The sequence below is a fragment of the Ursus arctos genome, unplaced genomic scaffold, assembly GCF_023065955.2.
Source record: "Ursus arctos isolate Adak ecotype North America unplaced genomic scaffold, UrsArc2.0 scaffold_18, whole genome shotgun sequence".
Lineage (NCBI taxonomy): Eukaryota > Metazoa > Chordata > Mammalia > Carnivora > Ursidae > Ursus > Ursus arctos.
Genome location: NW_026622852.1, coordinates 24,006,001 through 24,030,645, shown reverse-complemented (window position 1 = coordinate 24,030,645; position 24,645 = coordinate 24,006,001). Strand labels below are relative to the sequence as shown.

The 24,645-nt window shown below is 46.0% G+C and overlaps 1 protein-coding gene across 1 annotated transcript in view; it reads left to right on the top strand.

Moving 5' to 3' along the window:
- The window catches only part of B4GALT1 (beta-1,4-galactosyltransferase 1), a 53,238-nt gene extending 49,446 nt beyond the window's left edge, over positions 1-3,792 (top strand). The window contains exons 5-6 of the mRNA XM_026506378.4: positions 478-582; positions 804-3,792. Coding sequence (XP_026362163.1) covers positions 478-582; positions 804-936 — 238 coding nt within the window. The 3' untranslated portion in view covers positions 937-3,792. The remainder of the gene's footprint in view (positions 1-477; positions 583-803) is intronic.
- Positions 3,793-24,645: the final 20,853 nt, after the last annotated feature.

Sequence of the window (24,645 nt, the reverse complement as noted above, 5' to 3'; positions counted from 1 at the left end):
CCAGAAGTTTGTGTTGCTCCCTGAGGGCCCTGTGTTTGCTGTGTCTCTCTGCCTTTGCCTCACTTGTCCTGGGTACCCAAAATGCTCTAGCAGACACCCCTTCATCTTCACAACTGGCTCTGCCTAGTCTTGCTCAGGGAAAGTGAGTGGCTTCTCCTGTGCTCAACCCCACCTCCCCTCCTCGCCTCCATCCTGACACTGGTGGTCCTGTGTTCTGAGTTTGCACTATACGTTCTATGAGGGCAGACACCCCCGGTGTCTGGCACAGAACAGTCACCAGCACAAACTACAGAACCTGTGGTAAAAGGACATGGGGACTTCTGTGAGTTTGAACCAGTACCACAGTGGGCCGGGGTACGGGCTGAGTGAGAACAATAAACAAGATGGTGGATGGGGCACAAGTCTTACAGCTGGGGCTTTTGGACCCAAGCCTTATGGCAGCTCTACAATGATGACTTGTCCTTTTACTCCTTGCAGATTAGTTTTTAAAGGTATGTCTGTATCTCGCCCAAATGCTGTGGTTGGCAAGTGTCGGATGATCCGCCACTCAAGAGACAAGAAAAATGAACCCAATCCTCAGAGGTGTGTCCTGTGTCCATTGACATTCCTTCCTTCCTTCTCCTTTCAGATGGGGGAGGCCACAGGAATGAGGCTCTGTAGAGTCACATGCTGTGAGGGAGAGGGAGGGTTCTGTCCTCGGGACTGGTGGAGGAGGTGGGCGTGTGATGAGGGACTAATGTTTCATGCTTTTTTCTTAAGATTTCTGTTTTGGCACCAACCCTTTGCCTATTTTTTCCTTGTAGGTTTGATCGAATTGCACATACAAAGGAGACCATGCTGTCGGACGGTCTGAACACACTCACTTACAAGGTGTTGGACATAGAGAGAAACCCGTTGTATACCAAAATCACAGTGGACATCGGGACACCGAGCTAGCATTTCGGTACACTCATAAGAGACCTGAAAATGGCCAGGGACCTTTGCTGTGCGTCTCTGCCAATCTGCTGGGCTGGTCCCTTTCATTCTTAACAATCAGAGTGATAGGCCCCCTTCATTCGTCATTCAGATGCCTTTCCAGACGACCAGGACGAGTGGGATATTTTGCCCCCAACTTGGCTCGGCATGTGACTTCTTAGCTCTACAAGGTGTTTGTAAATGTAGAAACCGTCAGCCTTTGGGGGATTCTCGGCATGTTCACAGTGTCACCCCAAAGAATCAGTACGCAGCCCAAAATTTGGTGACTGTGGGACTCATTCCCGGTGATAAACTGCTAATTTGTTGTGAAATAGGTAAGAATTTCGCTTTAAATTGTGGTATTCTTATTACTTTATGAAAAATCGGAGAGTGCTGCTGAAATTGGATTGGTGTGATGTTTTCTGTTTGCATATTTTAAGAGAAAAACACAATCTCAACCATTCTCATTTTACCCCTCCCCCACCTTCTTTTAGTGGTATGCAACTACTACAATCACTCTGTGTGTGTGTGTGTGTGTGTGTGTGTGTGTGTGTGTGTGTCTTTTCTTAGCAAAAGGATTTTAAAACTTGAGCCTTGGACCTTTTGCCCTGCTAATGTGTGAATTCCAAGGCAACATTAGTCATCAGAGCAAAAGCTTTGGGTGTTCTCACATTCAGTGGCCTTTCTCCAGATTGTCTGATTTCTGAATGTAAAGACTTTTTTTAAAAAAAGCAGTTTGTAGTATTTTAAAGAGAGAACAAATCGGGTTCTAATTATCTAGCTTGATTTTGTGTTGATCCAGATTTGCATAGCTATTTAGTGTTAAATCATGGCAATTTATTTTTCTGAGCATGCTATATAAACTTGAATTTCCTATGTATTTTTATTGTGGTGTTTTAAATGTGGGGAGGGGAGTGAGCATTTTTTAGGGGAAAAAATAACGTATGCTGTATTGGCCATGAACGGACCTCTGATTTAGTCAGCAGGCCAGATTTTGTGAAGAGCAAAATCACCTTTGGGCCCTTTAAGGGTGAGGCCTCCCTGGTCAAGAGTTATCCTGCTAGACCTCTGGGGGAGGCAAAAGCCTAGGCCTGCTAGGCAGAGCTCTCCACCTCCCTCCCCTCCCCAGGTGGGAGGGAACCTCCACCCCCCTCCTCCGGCTGAGCCTGGGACCTCCCGTTAGGGCCCTAGGCTGTGGAGTTGTAAATGACAGCAGTCTGGTTGTTTACTGGCCATGAGTCTGGGGCGGGGAAGGAAATCACTGTTCTGGTCCCTGTGGAGTCTGGGGGCCACCTCCTTCGCTGTGCTGGCCACACTGCCTGGCCCACCTTGCAGGACCCATTCTCCTTCCTCCCCGTTCCTCCTTTCTATTGCCTTTCTCCTTCCTTCCTCCCCGTTTTTGTTCCTTTGTCTCTTGCCTGTTCCCTAAAACTTGCCTGTGGCACTCAGGGTCAAACAGACTATTCATTCTCCAGCATGAATGTGCCTTTTAATTAGAGATCTAGAAAGAAGTGGAGCTGAACCCTCCCACACTCCCCCCACAACCACTTTGGTGCCTAAAGCCTCCCATCCCCCTCAGGTTTTTAGCAGGTGCTCCCACTCCAGGGAGGCTGATCCACAGGAGTGTCGTCTCCGCACCCATCTCTGCTGGGAGAGGTTTAGCCTCCCTGGGACGAGATGCACAAGGCAGTTGCTACCACTGGGTGCCCTTGCCGGGTCCAGCCTGGCTGGGCTAAGGGCGGAAGATTCAGCTGTCTAATCCTAGGGTTGCCCCTTCAGCTGGTGGCAGCCTAGAGCCCCCCACCCCTTACTTCCTGGGAACCAGCCCTTAGTGTGGAGGCTGAGCTGGTGCCCAGCCCCAATCTTACCTGTGCCTTTATCGCTTTGAGCATCTTGGATGCTAACATGGTTCTTTTTCCAGAAGCCTTTGTATTGGTTAAAAATTATTTTCCACTGCAGAAGCAGCTGGGCTATGCAAAGAGTATTCTTTCTGTCAGTTCCCCATTCCTTAACAGCGATGTCAGTGGAACCAAGAATGACGCACTGAGAGGGAGTTTTGGGAAATGCAAAGAACGAAGGCCTCTCTTTCTGTCCCCAGATCCTGACTTTTCCAAAGTGCCTTAAAAGAAAGGAGACAAATACCCTGGGTGGTAATTTCTTTTTACTTATTTTACTCTTAAAGGAAATTCTGACTTTTGTTTGTTTGTTTTCCTGTTACACTTTCCTTTACGTTCCATTGGAATAGTCAAGTATGCGGTTCATTCTCAGAACCGAGGGAAATCCCGCTTCACCTGTTCCCTCTTTGCTGACCTTCTGGTGCTCTCATGGGGCCCACTTGGGCCCAGGGTAGGCCCGGATGCTTGCCTGGTTCCTAAGATGCTGCAGGTCCTGTTTCCTCCCTGAGAAGTTCAGGGCCGAGGGTTCAGGGAGCATTTCCTTCACCTGGACGTTGTCACCATGAAATTGTTATGTGCTGGGTCTTTCTCTGTTTCTGTCCATCCCGTTGCTGGTGACCCTGTAAAGTGGCCTTTGGGAAAGATGAGAGGGCAGCAGTGGCACAAGAAGGCAAAGGAAATGCTGGTGCTGGCTCTCAGCCTGGGCAGGGGCGCTGCCGACCTCAGGGCTGGGCGTGGGGTGCCCCACTCAGCCAGGATGGTGGCTTTCCCGTCCTAGAGACCTGTTGTATATTTTGATTTCCCATGTATGCAAATGTATGGATTTACCATTGTAAGTGGAGGGCGGGGGTGTGTGTGCGTCTGACCTTGGTGTTCAAAACAGCTGTATTTTTGTCTTTAAAATCCAGTAATATAACGTGAATAAATGACCTTATCTTTGTAACCTCAGGTGGTTTCTTTTCTGATTTAAGGGGTCTGGGTGCTCCCAGGGCTGGAGGGAAGTGATTGGGACGGCCTGCTGGGACGATCAGAGGAAAGCAGAGGTCTGCCCCCTGTGCCCCCCTCATTGCGGGGAGAGGGGGGCTCTCTCCCGACTATGCTCCGCACACCTCACTGGAATCAGCTGTTTTTTAGGCTTAAAAGAGATGATGTGTCTGACGTAATGACTGGCACCTCACAGGCACTTTATGACGTAGTAACTCACGCCACATCAAAATAACATTTTCCCGAGCAAGTCTCTGGCCACGTTCTGCTATATTCGGCAAATGCCAGGATGGTTCTGAGGTCGTCCTCAGAGCCATTTCCAGAAGGTGTTCACAGTGTAACTTGAATGGGTATTCTACAAAATAAGATTTCTTGTTAGTCCCAGGAAATTTTTTTTTAAAGATTTTATTTATTTTTTTGACCGAGAGAGAGACAGCCAGCGAGAGAGGGAACACAAGCAGGGGGAGTGGGAGAGGAAGAAGCAGGCTTCCAGTGGAGGAGCCTGATGTGGGGCTTGATCCCAGACCGCCGGGATCACGCCCTGAGCTGAAGGCAGACGCCCAACAACTGAGCCACCCAGGTGCCCCCGCCCCCAGGAAATTTAAATAGATATTCTCCAGGGTCTTAGTTGTGACTCAAGGATCTAAGGCAGTATGTACCCCTGCTGCCTCCTCCTTCTCATTGCCCCCAGGACAGGTAGCAGCAACATTTTCCATGCTGGCTGAATTGACTTGGCATCTGGAAGAAATGTGTCTGAGGAAACCAGCATGCAGGAGGGTCACCTTGCTGTCCAGGCTGATGGAGCTGTGAATGTGGGACCAACTGGGAAACAGAAGCAGGAAGGGCAGCACGTTATAGGCCCCACAGTGCCATCTGGCTGTCCCCACCCATCCTTGTGACTGCTAGAATGATCCCTACGGGCTTCAGACCTGAACAGAGGTGGCCCTGGGCTCAGATCTGACCTTCAAAGAAGAGATGAGACTCTGGTCCTTTGGACAAAGTGCTGCTTTAGAAGGCTTTGTAAGCTCTAAGTTCTGGGGTAAGTGGAGCACTCTTCTGTCCCTAAGGATGCACATAGCCACACAGATACATACATACTAACATGCATAACACACCTGACATGTGTCTACAAGAGACCAGAGTGGGTTCAAATCCTACTGGTGCCTCTTCCTAGTGCTGTGATGTGACCAGTCCTCTTCTGGAGATACCCAGGACCCCACCAGTGGTGTTTTCCCACCCCCTCCCTTGCCTCACCTGAGCAAAGGTGTTTGGAAGGGCAACACTGGGGAGGAAGGGGGCTTGAACCCCTTGTGGGCTCCAAGAGTGCCAGGAGGGGAAGAAGGCAGGAAGAAGGGGGCCACAGACAGGCTCCTGGGGTTGGCCACTTCCTTGAGATGTACTCTATCTCTAGTCTCCCACTTCACATGGACCCAGACCAAGTCTGAGCCAGGCAGAGCCTGGTAGTCATGAGTGTGGATTTGGTGGGCACTAGACCCCCCAACACAGTTTTCCATGGGAGAATGTGACCTGGACGCCAAATCACTGACTTACAAACGTCCATCGGAGGCAGGGCCATGGTGCCCAGGTCGGTGGGTACTTGTGGAGGTTTATGAGTGGGACGTCCCAAGGCAGGACTGTTTGCTGCTGGTGACAGAGGGAAGCTGTGTGTGGAGAAGGTCGGGGAAGAGGTCAAGGAAATGAGAAGATGGCCAAGTTCTAGGTATCGCCAATCTCCTCCACACTTCCGGGCTCCCCTCCTCTTGTTTGTTCCAGGAGGTGAGAGTTTGGACATTCCCAGGGGCCGATTTCTTAGAACTGGAACTTCTTAACTCTGTTAGAAAGGAAATGAGATTTGTCTGGCTGAGCAGGTCATGCCAGACAAGCCTCATTTCCTTCTCTGGCAGAGTCCCTGGGCAGGGAATGTGGCTGTTGCCTTCATGTGGGCTCGGGAAACTGTACCGGGCTGTGAGGCAGAGGAACCTTCAGAGCATGGTTGCTTTGGGGAGTGTTAGGGTCAGTAGACCAGAAACCAGAGAGATGTGATACTCCAAGGACATCTGCCCTTGAGCAAGATGTGTGCCAGGTCACCAGGCAGGGGGCCTGGGAAGATGGCCAGGAAAGGCCATAAAATCGATGATCATTACTTCTGGCTCTTTCTGCCTTCCCATTCACTGTCTAACTCTGGGCAACTTGATTCCCCTCACTGAGCCCTCAGTTTGCTTTTCTGTTTTAGGACTTGCTCTCAGAATCCACCTCCTGTCTTCCCATAGTTCTGCCCTTCCCCCAGTAGGAAGTTCCCTGATGTTGGGTTTTCTCTTGTTCCTGAGGTTAACGCTTCTTATCACCTTGAAGGAAATCACTTTATCTGTCAGTCTTCATTTATAAAAATAGCAGGATCACCCCCACCTGCCCCGTGCAAATCAAAACCACACTGAGGGGCGCCTGGGTAGCGCAGTTGTTAAAGCGTCTGCCTTCGGCTCAGGGCGTGATCCTGGCGATCCGGGATCGAGTCCCACATCAGGCTCCTCCGCTGGGAGCCTGCTTCTTCCTCTCCCACTCCCCCTGCTGTGTTCCCTCTCTCGCTGGCTGTCTCTCTGTCACATAAATAAATAAAATCTTTAAAAAAAAAAAAAAAACAAAAAACACTGAGATACCACCTTGCACCAATTAGGATGGCTGTTATCAAAAAAATATGGTAAGTGTTGCTGAGGATGTGGAAAAATTGGAACCCCTGTGCACTGCTGGGGGGAATGTAACATGGTGCAGCACGTGTGGAAAATCACATGGTGATTCCTCGAAAAATTAAACATGGAATTGCCATATGGTCCAGTAATTCCACTTCAGGGTATATACCCAAAAGAAATGAAAACAAGGACTTGAACAGATATTTGTATACCCATGTTCACAGCAGCCTTATTCACAACAGTCAAAAGGTGGAGATGACCCAGTTGCCTATCGATGGTTGAATGGATAAACAAGATATGGTGTATACATACAATGGAATATCATTCAGCCTTAAAAAGTAAAGAAATTCTGGGGCGCCTGTGTGGCTCAGTCGGTTGGGTGGCTGACTTGGTTTCAGCTCTGGTTGTGATCTTGGGGTTGTGGGATTGAGCCCCGCATTGGGCTCTCTGCTTGGCCTGAAGTCTGCTTGGGATTCTTTCTCTCCATCTGCCTCTCCCCCACTCTCTCTCTTTCTCTGAAATAGATAAATAAAATCTTTAATTAAAAAAAAGGAAATTGTGATATATACTACAACATGGAGAAACCTTGAAGACATTATGCTAAGTGAAATAAACCAGTTACAAAAGGACAAATATTACAGGATTCCACTATATGAGGTACCTAAGTAGTCAAACTCATAGAGACAGAGAGTCGGGTGATGGTTGCCTTGGGGCCGTAGGAGAGAGTGAGTAGAGGGAAGAATGGGGAGTTAGTGGTCAATGAGTCCGGAGTTTTAGTTGTAGAAGATAAAAAAGTTCTGAAGATGGATGGTGGTGATAGTTGCACAATAGGAAGGTACTAAGTCGCACAGAACTGTGTACTCAAAAATTAAAACGATAAGTTCCATGTTATATGTATTTGCTATAGACTGAATGCATCTCCCCCAAAATTCATGTCGACACTTCCTGCCCACCGTGATGGTATTTGGAGCTGGGGTCTTTGGGAGGCGGTTCTGTCATGAAGACAGAGCTCTCGCACATGGGATTAGTGCCCTTATGAAAGCCAGCCGGAGAGCTCCCTCCGCCCTTCGGCCACGCGAGGCTATGGCAAGAGGGCACACAGCGCGTGAACCCGGAAGCAGCCCCTCACCAGACGTCAAATCTGCCAGCACCTTGAGCATAGACTTCCCAGCGTCCAGAGCTGTGAGAAATAAATTTCTGCTGTTGATAAGCCATCCAGGCTATGTTATTTTTGTGATAGCAGCCTGAAAAGACCAGGATAGTGTATTTTATCACAATTTTTTAAAAAAGGAGGCAGCTCGCTGTGGCCAAACTTGACCTCATCCTGCTCCGGAGGTGGCTGAGTGTGGTGGTGTGAGTCCGGCATCCACCTAGAGCTTTTGAGTGTGAGAAGAGCTGGCCGTGTGGGGAGTGCCACCCGAGGATCTGCAAGCCATGGGCACTCAGCTTGGTTGCCGACTCCCGCTGAGTGCTCTGCCCGGAGACTGGCTTTTCAGTTGCTACCTTTGCCCCAGACAGACACCCTTCCCTGAGGAGGCTAGATGCAGCAAAGCTACGGCACAGGTACGACTATCCCTTCGCCGGGGGGGGGGGGGGGGGGTGGAGAAGGTGAAGCCTGGACCCTGGCCGGCTATCAGGGCTAAGGGGCAAGGAAGTGCTTATTCCCAGATGCCCCCTTGGTTCCCACTTACTGTTGGCAGAAACTAGGGGTTGAGATGGAGGCTTTTTAAAGGAAGAAATGACAAGCTGGGCCAGATTACACCTAGGCATGAAAACAGTCACCCAGACGGGTTCTGTCTAGATGAAGGGGAAGGCCCCCAAGGGTCAGGAGGCAGAACACAAGTGAGTCCCTGAGGACAGGAGGGACACTTGGGAGAGATGGTCCTATGACTCGGTGTGGGTGAGGGCGGGGGAACCTCTACCCTCATGCTGCTACATTGGTACAACCTTTCTGAGAGTGGACTGTAGAGAAGTAAATCCTTTTTTTTTTTTTTTTTGTTTAAAGATTTATTTATTTATTTAGAGAGCATGTGTGCGTGCTTGAGCCAGGGGAGGGGCAGAGGGAGGAGAGAAAGAATCTCCAGCAGACACCCCCTTGCCCGCCCCCCCAGCACGCAGCCCAATGCGGGGCTTGATCCCAGGACCCTGAGATCATGACCTGAGCTGAAATCCAGAGTCAGATGCTTAACCGACTGAGCCACCCAGGTGCCCCAGTAGAGAAGTAAATCTTAAAAGTGGACCTATCCCTTGACCTTGCAATTCAGCTTCTAGGAATTTGTCTGAAGAAAACAAAGCCATGGACCGAGATGTATGTGCAGCAGTGTTTACTCAGCCACTGCTTGTAATATGAACACTTAGAAGCTACCATCAATGGGGAGTGTGCTAAGTAAAATTGCATCTGAGCAATTAAGTACGGTGTGACCCTTGAGCATGATGAAGCGGATCTATATTTATCGATTGGGAAGAGGTATAAGAAAAAAAGCAAACTACAGAATGGTATTTCCATATACGGCAGGGAAATGTATGAATAATTTAGTGCAGAAATTACTCTGTAATTGTTTGTGCGAGCGGATGCATGAGCAATTTAATGAAGAGATGATCTTCCCCTCTCTGCACAGACTGTACAGCCAGGCTCCGGTTTGGGGGCAACAATCTTTAGTGTTTTGGGGGTTGCCTGTGGGCTGAGGACATCAACAGTGCTGTCCCCATTGAAAGAATGAGCTGGATTGTGCCCTGGGGGGGGGGTTGCATTCCCCGCAAGTGCCCCGACATGGAAGGAAGCTGGGGGCTTCCTCCCACAGGGAATGGTGGAGGTCTGTGGCCTGTTCACATGTGGTAGGACGTGGGTGCTGTGGGGATGTTCACAGAGGCTGGGGCTCAAATAGATGGGGCTGATGAGCTTCTGGCTATTCTCTCAGATTTAGAAAAATAAAGTTAGGACATTTCTTGCCACTCTTTCCTGAGCACAATTGAACATTCGTGCCTTTTATACTTGGGATAATAAAAATGTGCCAGAACCAAAAGAATGGGAGGGACACCGTTCTCCGGCTCTAAAGCAGTAAGCTCGGCCTGAGGCACCTGAACAGGATCCTGTGAGGAGGGGGAGCCTAGGAGGAAGTGCGGGGGTCCCCACTGCCCATGGATCTTTGGCCCCAGAATCCAGGAGCTCTGTTGCTGAGGGAGGCCCTGACATCTGGATTTGGACACAGATTTAAGCATGGAGCTGTTGTAGACTCATGTCCGGTCCAGATGTGAGTGCTGGACAGCTGGCCGGTGCTGCTGGACCTGGTCCCTGCCTGGGAGGCATGTGCCAGACAAGGGGGGGATACCAGACCTTGGTATACCCTGCCCCAGCCTGCTCAGCCAGCTTCACGGGGCTCAGCCAAGTGGAGTTCTCTGCGTTGAGAAAGTTGGACATGGTGAGCTAGGGGTGGTTATCCAGACAGGGACTTGGGCCTTGGTGTGAAAGTGTCCTATTGTTTTCTCAGTAACTTTGGCCTGCTCTGATAACAACAGCCCAGGAGACAGGCCAGCTCCAAGGTCCCAGCTCTGTAGTTGGCAACTTCACCAAAGACATGTCAGCAGCGAGGGAGGGAGCAAGGAAGGCTGCAAACAGATAGACGGGGCGGTGGGGCGGGGAGGGGGGTGCTGCATGTGGGCCCTACGAGCGTACCTGGCACTTTCCTACCTGCTCTGCACTGCTCATACAATATTCCCCGTCACGAGAAACTGAGGCTCAGGGAGGTCATGCGACTTGTACGAGGTCACACAGAGTTTGTGTCTGCCCCAGCTCTCCTGAGTCCCATTGGCCACTGGACCGTGAGCCAGCCACTCATCTAGACTCAGCAGCCCTCCCTCCACAAAACAGGTGGCAGCTAGAGGCTGGGGGCCGAGTGGTGCCCCACCCCAGCAGGAAGATGTGGCCCTTCCTTCAAGCCTGGCGTCAGCAGCATTGCCCAGGAAAGTGCAGTGCAGTTCGAGGACTGGGCCCAAGAGCATGGTTTTTATTTTGTGTGTTTTCCAGTTTGTTTTGTTTTCCCTTTACGGTTTAGAGGACTTGGGAATCAGGCATATCTCCTGGCAGCGGCTGCCAGAGCAGGGACATCCGTGCAACCGCAGCCTGGGAGACACACGCGGTGGTTAACATTGAAATCCTCCACGGGGATTCAGGATGCCTGTCTCATGGGGTACAAGGAGGAAGGGAGACCCCTGAGGGCTGAGGACCCGTGTGGCCCTGAAGAAGTGGGGCTGCTTTCTGCCTCTGAAAGCATCACTCCAGAAAGCAGCAACCCGGTTCACTACCAGCTCAGCTCCTTCATGCTGCTGCTCAGCACCGTCCCTGCCTGGGGCTGACCGTGGGCACGCAGGAGGGTGCACCACGGTATTGGCCTGACGCTGCCGAGACTAGCAGCGGAGGGTGGAGAGGGCCGCCTGGACTTCGGGTCAGCCCTCCCTTGTCCTTCTGGGCACATGTCCCCCCCCTTGCCATCCAGCCTCTGTCCAAAGGAGGGCAGCTGCCACACCATTCCCAATCCCCCCGAACGTTCTTAGCCAAAGGCACCTTCCTGAATGAAGGCAGGACAGTGTTTCAATTGGTCTGATGGTTCATTATTTTTAGACAGGCTGAACCAAGAGTGTTGTAAAGCAGGTCTTTGGGTTTGACTTTATCAGACTCCAGACATTCGGGTTTCATGTGGTTGGCCCTGGATGGAAGCTGACCCCGCCGCAGTGAGACCGTGGAATGAGGAGGGAAGACCAGCTGCTGAGGACAGAAGAGACCTCCCCCATGACGGATCCGTCAGCTCAGAGGCCAGCCTGGGCTCCGCCTGGCAGCCGGATGCTCTGCCTCTGACTCAGGCGCTGGGGCTCACCTTCGTCTCTTGCAGGCCCGGGGCTTGCTGACTGCTGGGTTTGGCTGATGAGCTTGGCCGTACTGGCTGCGCAGGGCCTGTGGGCACTCTTCCCATCTTGGGCCTGCCCTATCTTGCAGGTTCGCTGCCCACACCTTCTAAAAGAGTGTTCCAGGGCTTTTCTTCATGGGAAACAAGGCCTGCCATCCTTTTGCTGGCCTGCCACCAACTCTGAGGTGAGGACACGGCCGGCGGTGCTCTGCTTTGGGCAGATGCAGGCAGTAGAGGGAGCTGAGGGAGCCCAGTGTTGACCCGATGGGGGACCAAGGCCAGAAACCGGGTGGGGACTCTATGAGGGCCCTTTAGGGCTGCCAGCCATGGTTCTAGGAAAACTCTCCTGGCTGTTTTATTTCTCCAGCTCCTTCTGCCTATTTGAGATTGCTGCTGGGGTGCTTAAGACAGGACTCAAGGCCAGAAACAAAGGTCCCCTTTGTCAGTCCAGGAAACCAGGGAGGGGTAGGGTGGAAGGAAAGGCAACTCCTGGCAGTCCTGAGGCATTCCCAGGGGCATGGCTCAGAGTCCAAAGGGAACTGGGCCTTTGCTGCAAGCCTTCCGGGAAGGCCCTGTTGCTCTTCCTTCTTTAGTCTGCCTTATCACCTGGACTGAAGCAGCAAAAACACGAAGTTCAGCTTACAAAGTGAAACACAGACTTGTCCCAAGGGTCTCTGGTGGCCTAGCTCCTGTTTTCTCCCAAACGCTGCTGGAGACAGACCCCAAGGGAACATCAGAGCATCGGCCTCGCACTGTGCCCTGGGAGTGCCCCAGCCCTGAGCATCTGTGCTGAAATGCCAGCCTCCTACTCAAGTTCCCCTGCCAGTAGCTGACCAGAGGGCCACTCTTTTAAAGGGGACTTGGTGCTCAGGTCCAGCTGCAATCTACAGGAGAGGAGACGGACCCACCCGGGGCATTAAGGCTATGGAACAAGGCCACTCTAGTTGCCAGGAAGGCAGTAATCATCTCAAAGGACATAGCCTCTTCCACAGGTGCTCACAGCACTTAGCAGTTCACAAAACACTTCCATAACTTCTGGTCTTGTTGCTCATGACAGCTTTGGGAGACGACTGGGCCATTGGCAGAATGGAAAGGTTATGGACTTACATTAGGGCCAGATATATTTGGGTTCAAAGACCTGACTTCAGGGTGCCTGACTGGCTCAGTTGGAAGAGCATGTGACTCTTGATCTCCGGGTCCTGAGTTCGAGCCCCATGCTGGGTGTAGAGATTACTTAAATAAATAAATAAATTTAAGAAAAACAAACAAACAAAAGACCTGATTTCACCACATTGTAGGACATTGGGAAAATTACTTTTTTTTCCCATACAGATATCCAATTATCCCAGCACCGTTTATTGGAAAGGTTGTCCTTTCCCCACTGCTCTGCAGGGCCACCTTTGTCATGAAGCTGATGTCCATACCTGTGATGGTCTATTTCTGGACTCTGTTCTGGTGCATTGCTCTATTTATCTATCCTGTGCCAGACCATACTTTTTTTTTTTTTTGAGAGAGAGAGAGTGTGCACGTGCACATATGCTCAAGTCAGGGGAGAGGCAGAGGGAGAGAATCTTCAAGCAGACTCCCCACTGAGCGTGGAATTTGACGCGGGGCTCAATCCCACCACCCTGAGATCATGACCTGAGCTGAAATCAAGAGTTGGATGCTTCACTGACTGAGCCACCCAGGTGGCCCAGATTGATTTTTAAATATTAAACCAAACGTGCATTCCTAGAACAGAACCGATTTAGTCATAATCTATCAACCATTTTATGTACTGCAAAGATTTGGTTGATTAATCTGTTGTTTAGGATTTTTGCATTTATGTTCATAAATGAGATTGACAGGTAATTTTCCTTCTCATAATATCCTCATCAGGTTTTCATATTTCTGAAGGAATTATTTTTGCTTTTCATTTCAATATTATATGTCTGTTCAAAGAAAAACATTTTGGTTTTGATTCTCCCTATTGTATTTTATTTCCATTTCATTAATTTCTGATCTAATTTTTAAGATTTCTTTCTATACTATTTGAGTATAATTTGCTTTTCTTCTCATGCTTTGAGATTAGAGCTTAGCTCTTGATATATTTTTAAGTATATTCATTTAAATTTCCCTCTAAGCATATATTTAACTGTACTCTACAATTTTAGGTGTCATGTTTCCTAGTATCTAGTTGCTACTTTGAAATTTTTTCTAATTCCAATAGACTTTTTTTTCTTTCATCTAATATTAACATAGAAATATACTTTTTAAATGTCCTATCATGTATAGAGACATGTTCACGGAGAGAATGTGACTGCCAGTTGACGCAGGAGCTGGACCTTGGACAATCAGAGGCTCCTCACCCCCTCCCTGGTCCTTAGAATGTACACTAAGCTTACCGTTCCCACAGTGGAAACTGTTGCAAGGACATATCCTTGAGAGATGACGGTGTTGCTGAGACAATCTGGACAGTATATGTGACTGAACCCAGTTAAGGCCTCTATATAAACTCTTAAGATTTGGTGGATGGGTGCAGAAATCTCCTTTTGCAGTAGCCTAAGACAAGTTTCATAAATAAGTCTCCTTGCTTATTGAAACTGCCCCTTACCAATCTGGAGTGGTCTGTCTCTTCTGTCTCTCTCTGCCCTCTATGTACAGTATGGCTATGGAACTTGAGAGATATAATCTCTCTCAGATTATACCCAGGAAGCTCCCAATTTTTTGAATCAATATTTGGGTTTTCAAATCATTGTGAAGTTTTTGTTTGTTTCTTATGGCTTTCTAGCTCAATTTCATTATAAGCAGGAAACATCTTCAGTATGATATCAATCCTTTGAAATTTGTTGAGACTAGCTTTGTGTCCAGCATATGGTAAACTTTTGCAGTCAGAATTTTGGAGGACAGCATTCTGCGTATACCCATTAGGTCAAATTTGCTAACTATATAGTTCAAAGCGTTCATAACCTTAATGCATTTTTAAATCAGATTTCTATACCCTTTGTTAAAAATCTTCCACTATGATTGTGCATTTTTCTGGTTATTCTTGTAGTTCTATCGATTCCTACCTTTCATGTTTTGAGGATATATTTTTAGAGGCTTACAAACTTAGAATTATTGTATCTTCCTGGTTTACGGTCTTTTAGCCTTTGACTTGAAGTCAACTTTATCTAGGCATTAGATAGTGGTGATGGTTGCATAATCTTTTGAATACAACAAAAATAAATCATTAAGTTGTACACTTGAAAAGGATGAGAAAATCTACCTCTTCTGATATTAATATAGCTACATTAGCTTTCTTTTGGTTAGAGTCTTCGTGTTCTATATTTTTCCACCCTTTATATTTTTCCTGTATCCTTATGTTTCACTTGTGTCTCTTATAAACAGCATATCGGGTTTTTTTTGGTTTGTTTGTTTTTTAAAGATTTATTTATTTATTTATTTATTTATTTATTTATTTATTTATCAGACAGAGACAGCCAGCAAGAGAGGGAACCCCAGCAGGGGGAGTGGGAGAGGAAGAAGCAGGCTCCCAGTGGAGGAGCCTGGTGTGGGGCTCGATCCCGGAACACCAGGATCACGCCCTGAGCCGAAGGCAGACGCCTAACGACTGCGCCACCCAGGCGCCCCATATCGTTGTTTTTTAAAACCAGTCTAACAATTTTTGTATTTTAACTGAAATTAAAATTTAACTGAATTTTTTCTATTTATAGTCAAAGTAATTATTGATGTATTTCAGTCTAAATCTGTCACTTCATTAAGTGTTTTCTGTTTGTTTCACATGCACTATATTCCTTTTTCTCTCCTTCCTTGACCTATTTTTGAATTAATTATGTATTTTTAACTTTTCTATGTTTCCCCTCTATTGGCTTAGAAATTATACATTCTTTACTATTTTTTTTAGTAGTTATTTTACTGGAATTACCAGATCAATTGTTGATTTTAGTAAAGTGTACTAGCAATTTGTCTTCTTCCAGAACAATGCAAGAAACTTGGAACACTTTTGCTCCTTTTGTGCCTTCTTGACTTCTATGTTATTATTGTCACGCATTTTAATTTCACTGTATTTGAAACCTCACAAGAGATTATTATTGTTTTACAGTCAATATCAATTTGAGTTTATCCACATATTTACCATTTCATTGCTTTTCATTATTTTTCTGCATTTTCGATGATTCCATCTGGAATAATTTTCCTTTTGCCTGAACAACATTTTCAGTGTGGCTCAACTGGTAGCAAATTTCCTTCCTTCCTTCCTTCCTTTCCTCTTTCTTTCTTTCTTTCTTTCTTTGTCTGAAAATGTCTATTTCACCTTCATTATTTCTGGATCACAATTTTAGAATGCAAAATTTCAAACAAGTGCAAAAACAGACAGGCTGGTATAATGAACCTTGGTACCCATAATTAAACTTCAACAATTATCAGTACCTACTCAATTTGTTTCACTTCACCAATCCCCACCCAGTCTCAGATTATTTCAAAGCAGATATCTGACATCATGATGTTTCATCTATAAATATTTCATCTGTAAATATTCATTGTCTATCACTAAAAAGATACTCTTTTTAAAAACCCAAATTATTAAAAATAATAATTCCTTAATATCAAATATTCAGTGTTCAAATTCCTCCAATTGTTTCATATGTTTTAATTTATAATTTTTTTGAATCAGAATCCCACCTTCCTTCTGGAAGGATATTTGCACTGTATATAGAATTGAATTTGTCAGTTATTTTCTTTCAGTGCCTTTAAGATACAATTCCATTGTCTACTGGTTTCATAGTTCCTTATGGGAAGATACGTATTAGTTTATTTTTTGCCTTTTTTCTTTTTTAAGGCTATAGGGTTCCCCCCCTCCCCGGATGCTTTTAAGAATTTCTTTTTGTCACTGGTTTGATCAGCTTTTCTATGATGTGGCTAGGCGTGGATTTCTTTTCATTTAACCTATTTGGGTTTCCAAGACTTCTTGAATCTCTGGCTTGATACCTTCTTCCTTTTTGGAAAGTTTTCAGCCATTAGCCCTTCAAGTTTTGATGTCTGTCTTTTCTGTCTTTCTTGAATTTGAATTACTCATTGTTAGATCTTTTCATCACACTCTTTATGAATTATTCCTCTCTTTTGTATTTTCAAAACTTTTGTTTTTCTGCACTTATATCTGGTTATTTTTTCTGACTTATTTTCTAATTCATGAATTCCCTCTTTAGCTTGTCAAATGAATTGGTAAACCTATCCATGATTTCTCCTTATTATATCTTTAACTCTGAAATTTCCATTTAGTTCTTTTTTATTGTTCCCAGTCCCCTGTTGAAAATCTCAATCTTACCTTTGAACCACGTGCCTAATACCACATGGTAAATATAGATAAAGTCTGCATCTTATATTCCAATATTTGGAGACCCTGTGGAGTTGTTTCTATTGTCTATTATTTTTGCTGATTTTCATTTATGTCCTATTGTCTGTACATGGGTCATTGTATTTGTAAAACACAATGCAAAAAATTGTTTATGGCAATAATTTGAGGCCTAAATTGTCTTCCTCCAGAAAGGATTACCTTTACTTTCTTCTGCCAGGCTCTTGGGAGTTACAGGCATTCTAGAATTACTTTATTCCAATTTTAAGGATTGAGATTATCTGAAACTGATCCCTGTGAGCAGGGCCTATCTACTTCTAATTCAGCCTTATTTTTAAGGTTCAGCCTTTCAGTATATTAACCCAAGGGAAGTTCATCAGGGCTCCTCATTTTGGCCACTCCTAAACTCCAATCCCTGTCCTCTGTTCAAAAAAGCCAACTGTCCCTTGGTCATCCATTTTGGCATTAACAAATACCCCTCAGGGAAAAAACAGACCCAAACACTAATTTATTATCTCTTCTATGCCTTCTAGCAGATTTGTCTTATATTTTCCAGTCATCCTCAGTAGGGGGGATGGGCCAAGTTACAAGAAGGGAAACTCTACTTAACTTTCTGAACCTTAATCTCCTCAGGATGAAGACCTAGATGTGTTCGTTGGATTCAGCAACATGGAAGTCACCGGTGACCTTGACATAAGCCTGCTCTGTGGAATGGTAGAGATGAAAGTCAGATTGGTATAATAGGAGTGAATGGGGTGAGGAGGTAGAAACAGCATTTGGAGGCAACTCTAGAAATTTGGCTGCGAAGGAAAGAAGAAAAATGAGGTAGGAGATGATGAAGGAGAATTTTAAAACTCAGAGTACTAGAGCAAGTTTGTATGCTGCTGGGAATGCTTATGATATATATATTTGCCATCCTCATGATAGGTATATTTCATACCCATATGACAGTTAAATTAACAAGTTGGCTTTCTATGTCTGCCGCATAGTGGTATTTTAATTAGCATGAGTCAAAGCCCATGGGCCCTGCCAGTCCCGTGGTCCAGCTCTAGCTAGCTTTTCTTATCATATCCGCAGTCACTTTCATTTCTTCTTTATTCACTCCACTACCATGCTTGGTCCTAGATTAAGCCCCCATTCCCTTTCTGATTCTCCTGACTGAGGTTTCTACCATTAGGGTCACCAGTTCCCAGCCCCTCCTACAAGAAGTCACGAGAGCCATTCATATATATTATACTATCCTAGGTGTTGGGAACTCTAAAGTGCAAATGTAAACATGTCAGTCTCCCACTTAGTAATACCTCTTCATTCCCCATTTTCCTCTGGCTGAAGCCTTAAATCCTACCTGTCTCGCCAGCCTCGCCCCTCTTCACCCTTGTTTCCTTACTTCAGCAGGCTACTGTGTGGGGGAAAGCTGGCCTGGCTGAGAAAGAGATGCTTGGGTTGGGGAAGGCAGGGGCTCTGCGTGTTTCAGCTTCTCTGCCCAGCCTGGGATAACTGTTCCAGGGCTACCCTGTGCCTGGGGAGGCTCTGTTTCCCTTGGCTGGAAGTCTCTGGGGCAGCATTTGAGCCAGAACTCCAGTTCTAGGGAGACAAAGGTAGGAGCAGACACCCTGGACTGGTAAGCCAGGGCTGAGCTGTGCCAGGGCCTTTGTTTCTAACTTAGGAGAGGCTTCAGGTTTCTGTCTTTTTTCTAAGAATGGGGGATGTGCCACGTGGGTACCACAGCAGCCAAAATCAACAGGAAAAATGATACCCGGGGGAACAACCTACTCCCCTAAGTCACAGTGCTGTGGTGTGTGTGTGTGTCAAAGTTTCCGTGTCCGTCACATGATTTTATGTGTCTCTGTATGTGTATTTCATATCTGTGTGTGTGTGTCCCTGCATTCCTGGCTGTGTGCCTGTGTTGTATGATGAGAGGGAAAAGAGGGGAGGGTCTGTACTTTGCCCTGTATCCATGAATTAGTGATGCCTGCCTGTGCTGTGTGCCTGTGTCTATCTGCATGTTTGTCTGTATCATGTTTCTGGGTGTATCTAATTTATGTTTGTATGTGTTCTAAGCCTATATGTTTACGTGTATTTAGCCCCCAAATTCCATGACTTCTTCTCCTCGAACATTTCTCCTTGACTCATTCAGCCACTCCCTCTTGTGGTCATGTCTTGAATCTTGTCATCAGTGAGAAGGGCTCTACCTCAGAAGTCTCCGGATCCCATGTTTCAGATTCTGACACACCATCTCTCCAGCTTTCTCGTGCTCTGACCCTCACCCCGTGGGTCTTTTACATCCTTGGGGCCTCCAGCCTTTCATGGCTCCCCTTCCCCTTCAGCCTTGGCCTCCAGGTGTTATCACTTCCACTGCTCTCTCCTCATACCCTCAGTGTCCTAACCCCCCACTTTTATCTTACCCAGCTAGCTGATCCCCAGCAATGTAGTTGAGCCTTACTGGAGAAAAATCATATACAGTTGGGTGGGTGGATGAGTCTACCTAAATAAAGTTTATCACCTGTAACCACAGCTGGGGGTTCCTCGACCTGATACAAATGGTCTTTCTTCTCCTATTTATACTTATTTCTTTCTCCAGTTGCAACCTGTGCCCCACTGCAAGTGCTTCAGGTGATCTGAACACAAAGGCTTTACCTCCTACCACCTCACAGAAAAAATAAAATAAACCCCGAGGTTAATGGGTGTAAACATCCCCCATTTCCTGCCCCCCCCACCTCCAAGCTTGTCTGTAGCTGCACCCATTCTCATCTCTGTTTTCTGTATGTTGGTGTCCTTCCTCACATCCAAGGCTAGATCCTTCCAAAAGAATCTATCTGCTTTCTCTTTTGTCCGTACTCTTTTATTTACTTATTTCTTAAGTAGGTTCCACGCCCAGCATGGAGCCAAACATGGGGCTTGAACTCACGACTCTGAGATTGAGACCTGAGCTGAGATCAAGAATTGGATGCTTAACCAACTGAGCCACCCAGGTGCCCCTGTCAGTATTCTTTTAATCAAACTGACAGAATCCCAACCCAACCAGCTTAAGGAGACAAAAAGGGATCCTTTACCAGCTCAAATGACTAGGAGGCCTCAAGTTGTATTCTTTTTAGGAACAGCTATATCCAGGAGCTCATGTCATACCACCTGGATAATGTCATGATTCTGTGCCTCTGTTTCCTCACCTGCAAAACAGGACATTAATAGTCCTTACCACATAGAGTTTTGTGAGGAAAAAAAACCCATCAGAAACCCAGAGGGCACTACTGGTGGCTATCATGTCTTTCTCTGTGCAGCGGTTTCATTTTTTTCTCTGTAGCCTGACTTTCTTTGCTCCCCAGTCATGCAGGAGAAAGTGACCACCCACAACTCCTCAGCATATCAGCCAGTTGGAACTAGAATATTTAGATCCCAAATCTTAATACTTGAGAGAGAAAATCCTATCAGCTTTGTTTGGGTTAGTGTCCACCACTGGGCCATTAAGGTATGGTGAGGAGAGAAATACCTTGTAAAATGTGACTGCAGCAGGCCCACCACTGAGGGTCATTGGAGGACCTCAGAAAGAAAGGAGAATTATGGGTTGGCCAGACATCCCAAAAGGTATCCACTCCATTTGGAGAATGGGGAATCTTGTCCTGCTTTATGAGTAGGAATAATATGGGAAATGAAGCTAGAAGCTTCCCCTCGGTGTAAAGAAAGGCCAAGCATTCCAGGTGTGTAAGTTTAGTCCTTATTCTATTCCCTGGAGTCCCTGGTAGTTGAAGGAAAGTAGTCTGGGTAAGGAGATCAGAGATGCTAGTTACAAAAAAGGACAACAGTGGGAAGTCCCTGTGGGGGAATTACATGAAGCTGCTGGGGCTCATCCTGGCCTGGCCCAGCTGATTCTATTTGTACAGGTACTAGATCAAAGAGTGCTAAGAGAAGCCTCTGGAAACCACAAGTGCTAACAAGTAAAAGTGTGGGGAACTGGGCTCTCCAACCCTGGCCTCCCATCCAAGCCCCCAGGCTTGTGGGAAGAACCCTTTCTGTGTAAATAAAGGAGGTGCTGGCCACACCCTCCCATTATGGCATTTGGTCACAGAAGCTGACTTGGCCAGTAGTGACACAGACAGGAATTCCGAGGGTCAAGACAAAGTGAGGCTTATGGGGAACCACCCATCCACCACTTGGTGGCACATGAAAAGGTACAAACCCGTTTGTGAGAGCAGCATCACATCAAAGAGGGGAGGAGCCCCTCCCTCCCAAGCTAACCAGTTTTAGATTTCATTTTGACTTTCAGTATTAATTTTCATTTTCTTTCTTTCTTTCTTTCTTTCTTTCTTTCTTTCTTTCTTTCTTTCTTTCTTTCTTTCTTTCTTTCTTTCATTTATTTATTTAGAGTGCAAGCACGAGTAGGGGGAGGGACAGAGGGAGAAGGAGAGAATCTCAGGCAGACTCCATGCTGAGCCCGATGCAGGACTCAATCTCACAACCCTGAGATCACAACCTGAGCTGAAATCAAGAGCCAGACGCTTAACCAACTGAGCCACCCAGGTGCCCTCAGTATTAATTTTCTTCTTGTGTTAAGAAACATAAATAAAAGAAGGGCTTTTACTTCATAATGTATCATAACAATAACAGCAAACCCTTATTCAGTGCTTACTTTATGCCAGGCAATGCTCTAAGTGTTTCGTATATATTAACTCATTTAATTTTCATAAGCTTTGAGGTAGGTACTATCATTATCCTTATTGTACGGATGAAGAGACAAGGCAGAGAAAAGTAACTTGCCTAAAGTCACACAGCTGGAAAGTGGCAGAGCTGGGATTCCAACCTGGGCGATCTGGGCTGTTAGCCACTCCCAACACTGTTGCTCTCACTCTAATGGTGTGTATTGCTTAGGTTCTTTGGAAGCAAGGAGCTTAGACTCTTTGGAAGTGAGAAGCTTCCCACAAGCTACTTTAAGGAAAAGAAGAGTTATTCAATGATAGAAACTGGCTAAAAGAAAGAGATGGAATAGCTTGGAAATCTAAATATAGGCACCATGGCGCAGGGCTTCAGGAGTCTGGAAATGGAGGTTCTCTGGGGCTCAGAAGTCACCGCAGCATCCTCAGCAGCAAGGTGGAGCTCGCGGTTCACCACTCCAGAGGCCCCTCCTTACCACCACTCAACATACTTCAGGTGTCTGCGCCAGGCTCACCTCACATACTCGCTGGCTTCCCTTCCCTCAGCTAAATATCTTTCTGCTCTCTCAGCTAACGCTGCCTCACACTTCTGTATTATTCATCTCATGGCTCTCCCTCCGTTACAGCCTTTCAGCTGATCTCTCTACATTTTCAAGGTCATAATTCTAAGGCAGAAAAACTGGCTCAACTCATCTTTTTGAGTAAGTTCAGATCGTAGGATGCCGGTCAGCCCATGGTTTGTCTGCTTTGGGTATGGTATCTACCTCCAGTGCAATCACTTAAGACTGCGATGGAGATTGGAGTCACATGCTGTAAAATCTGGTTGCCTATGGTTGCTCTTTTAGGCGGTGCTGTGGGTGAGGCTGTTTCCTTAGAAGGTGCCTTCACGATAGGCATGTGTAGTTCAGGTCCTGTCTAAGCACCATGTCATCAGGCTAGAACTATTCTCTGTGCCCCAAGTCAGTCCCATTTCCTGGCCCTCCTAGGAAGACATCTTTCTCCCTTTGCTTCTGTCTAGTCCTAAAATCCTGGACTTGGCTGGTCCATTGAGGACAGCATCTGCAGTCACTGATTTGCACATTGGTCAAAGAAGGGAGGGAAGGGACAGAAGTCAGCATAAATGAGTTCTTACAAGCTTGGGACTCACTCACTGAGATCTGGGTAGAGCCCTTCGTTCCTTCTCTCCACGTTTTTGTCTGTGTGATGGGACTCCTACCAGCCTCACAGGCCAGACCATGCAGACAGGGTTGGCTGTCCTCCCAACTAACTCGATCTCTTCCTCCTTGCTGGATGATCTGCGATTGTATTTGGATGCTCAGGAAAGCAGTCTCTTCACAGCCCCAGGTGGCACATGTGCACGTTCAGGCTGACCATGGTAATTCCATTCCCCTCGCCAGTGATGGTTTCAACTTCACAATGGACACATACTGCCATCCTGGTCAATGTATTGGCTGAAGGGGAGGGGTTTCTGGAAAAGATTTTTGTTCCTGATAAAAATTAATCCATGTGGAGAAACTGCCCTTTTGACTATAGGGCCAGGGCCACACTGCAATCTGAAGGGAACAGGCTTGCTCTCTGGGAAAGAGCAAGTTACAGAAAAGCACATTTTGTTCCAAGTCGGAACAGGCAGATTTCAATCAAATGCGCATATAAAAAAATGAAGGTCCTTCATCAGGGATGAGGCAGAGAATCCTGCTCTGGAGAAGGAGGTGGGAATTAAAAAGGAGAGGTTGAGTTAGAAGACCTGTAAGTCATGTCCTGCCTCAAACAAGTAGAATTGTGTGATAATTTTTTTCTAGCCTTTGCCTTATTATCACATTAGATGAAATTAATCTCGTTTAATAGGAAGGGTCAATCCTTTGCCCCATTTTGGCACTCAAATTTTGACCCTGCCTTCTACTTCATTGGCCCTTTGGAGGATATCTCTCCCCTATACCTCTCCTCCTTAGTAACGAGTTAGACATCTGGGGAATCCAGATTACAATGGAAACTTTTCTGTGGTCAGCCTGCCCTCTGCTGGATTAAGGAGATAGACTGCAGAGACAGAGACTTCTGGGAAAGGCCAGCTTTCCGGAAAGGGGACATGATCAGTAAATTAGATTTCCCTTGGGGTCACTCTAGGCCATTTATTCACCAGAAATCAGGTCTAGGAGGCTGTAACCTAGTCCCTGAGTGGAAGATGGGAAGCTTCCCGATGAATACAAGTGCCTGGTTTAGAGGTTAGAAGTTATGTTGTTGAGTTTCTATACAGATAAAGAGATATGAGAGACCTCATTTGTCTAGTGTTAAAAACAAAATTTCCTAGACAAATTGGTCTTCTAGTAACTGCTAAAGTTTATCATCTTGCTAATAAGGGATCAGCAAGATGACAAAAGTTTATGCTTTGGGTATGAAAAGGACATGGAAATTGTTGGTTTATATAGTTGGGATACAGAAGACTTTAAACAAGCAGCTAGTTTATGGGGAAAAAACCTTCCTAACTAGGTAAAGATTGCAGTTTTAGGACACAGTAACAAAAACATCATATTTAAATCTGCTATTACAGAGGAAACATGGATCAGGAGAGTGTGTGATGGCAGAGATATTGGCTGTTGATCAGAGATTAAAAATCCAGCACATGTAAGAAATAAAGGATGAGGCTGCTAAGTGTAATAAAATGTCATTTCTCAGGAATGGTGACTGTTTGTCATGGATGCATAAGTCACAGGCACAGCCACAAGTAAGTTCTGACTTGAAAAAGGCTGCTTGACAACAGGGATTTTTTTTAAGCAGTAAGCGGTGTAGATAGAATACAGTTTATGCTCACCCTCCCACCTCTTGCTGTCCCACACACCTTTTTTTTTAGTTTAGAAGCAATTTTTATTTCTCTGAAATTAGAATTATCAGAGATTGAATTTTTCCATATAAGTTAAATTTTCAGATAACTGATATCTGCACCTTTAAGTACTGTAACTTCTTGAAATTCAAAAACATATTTTACATGCTTATTAAAAATAATTTCAATGATGCAGAAAAATGAAGAGAATAAAATATTAGTCCAAATCTTATCACCCAGATGATGTTAGGTGAATATCACTTCAAAGAGCCTTTACATATATATACAATAGAAGATGAGATAAATACCTAGATAGGATAGATAGGTAGAAGAGGCTCACAATTTTTCTGAAAATAGTGAGGCTAGACTTGTTTTGGATTTTAGAATTTTTTTATATTTTGGAAAGATAGTATGGTTTATATGCTGTATATCTT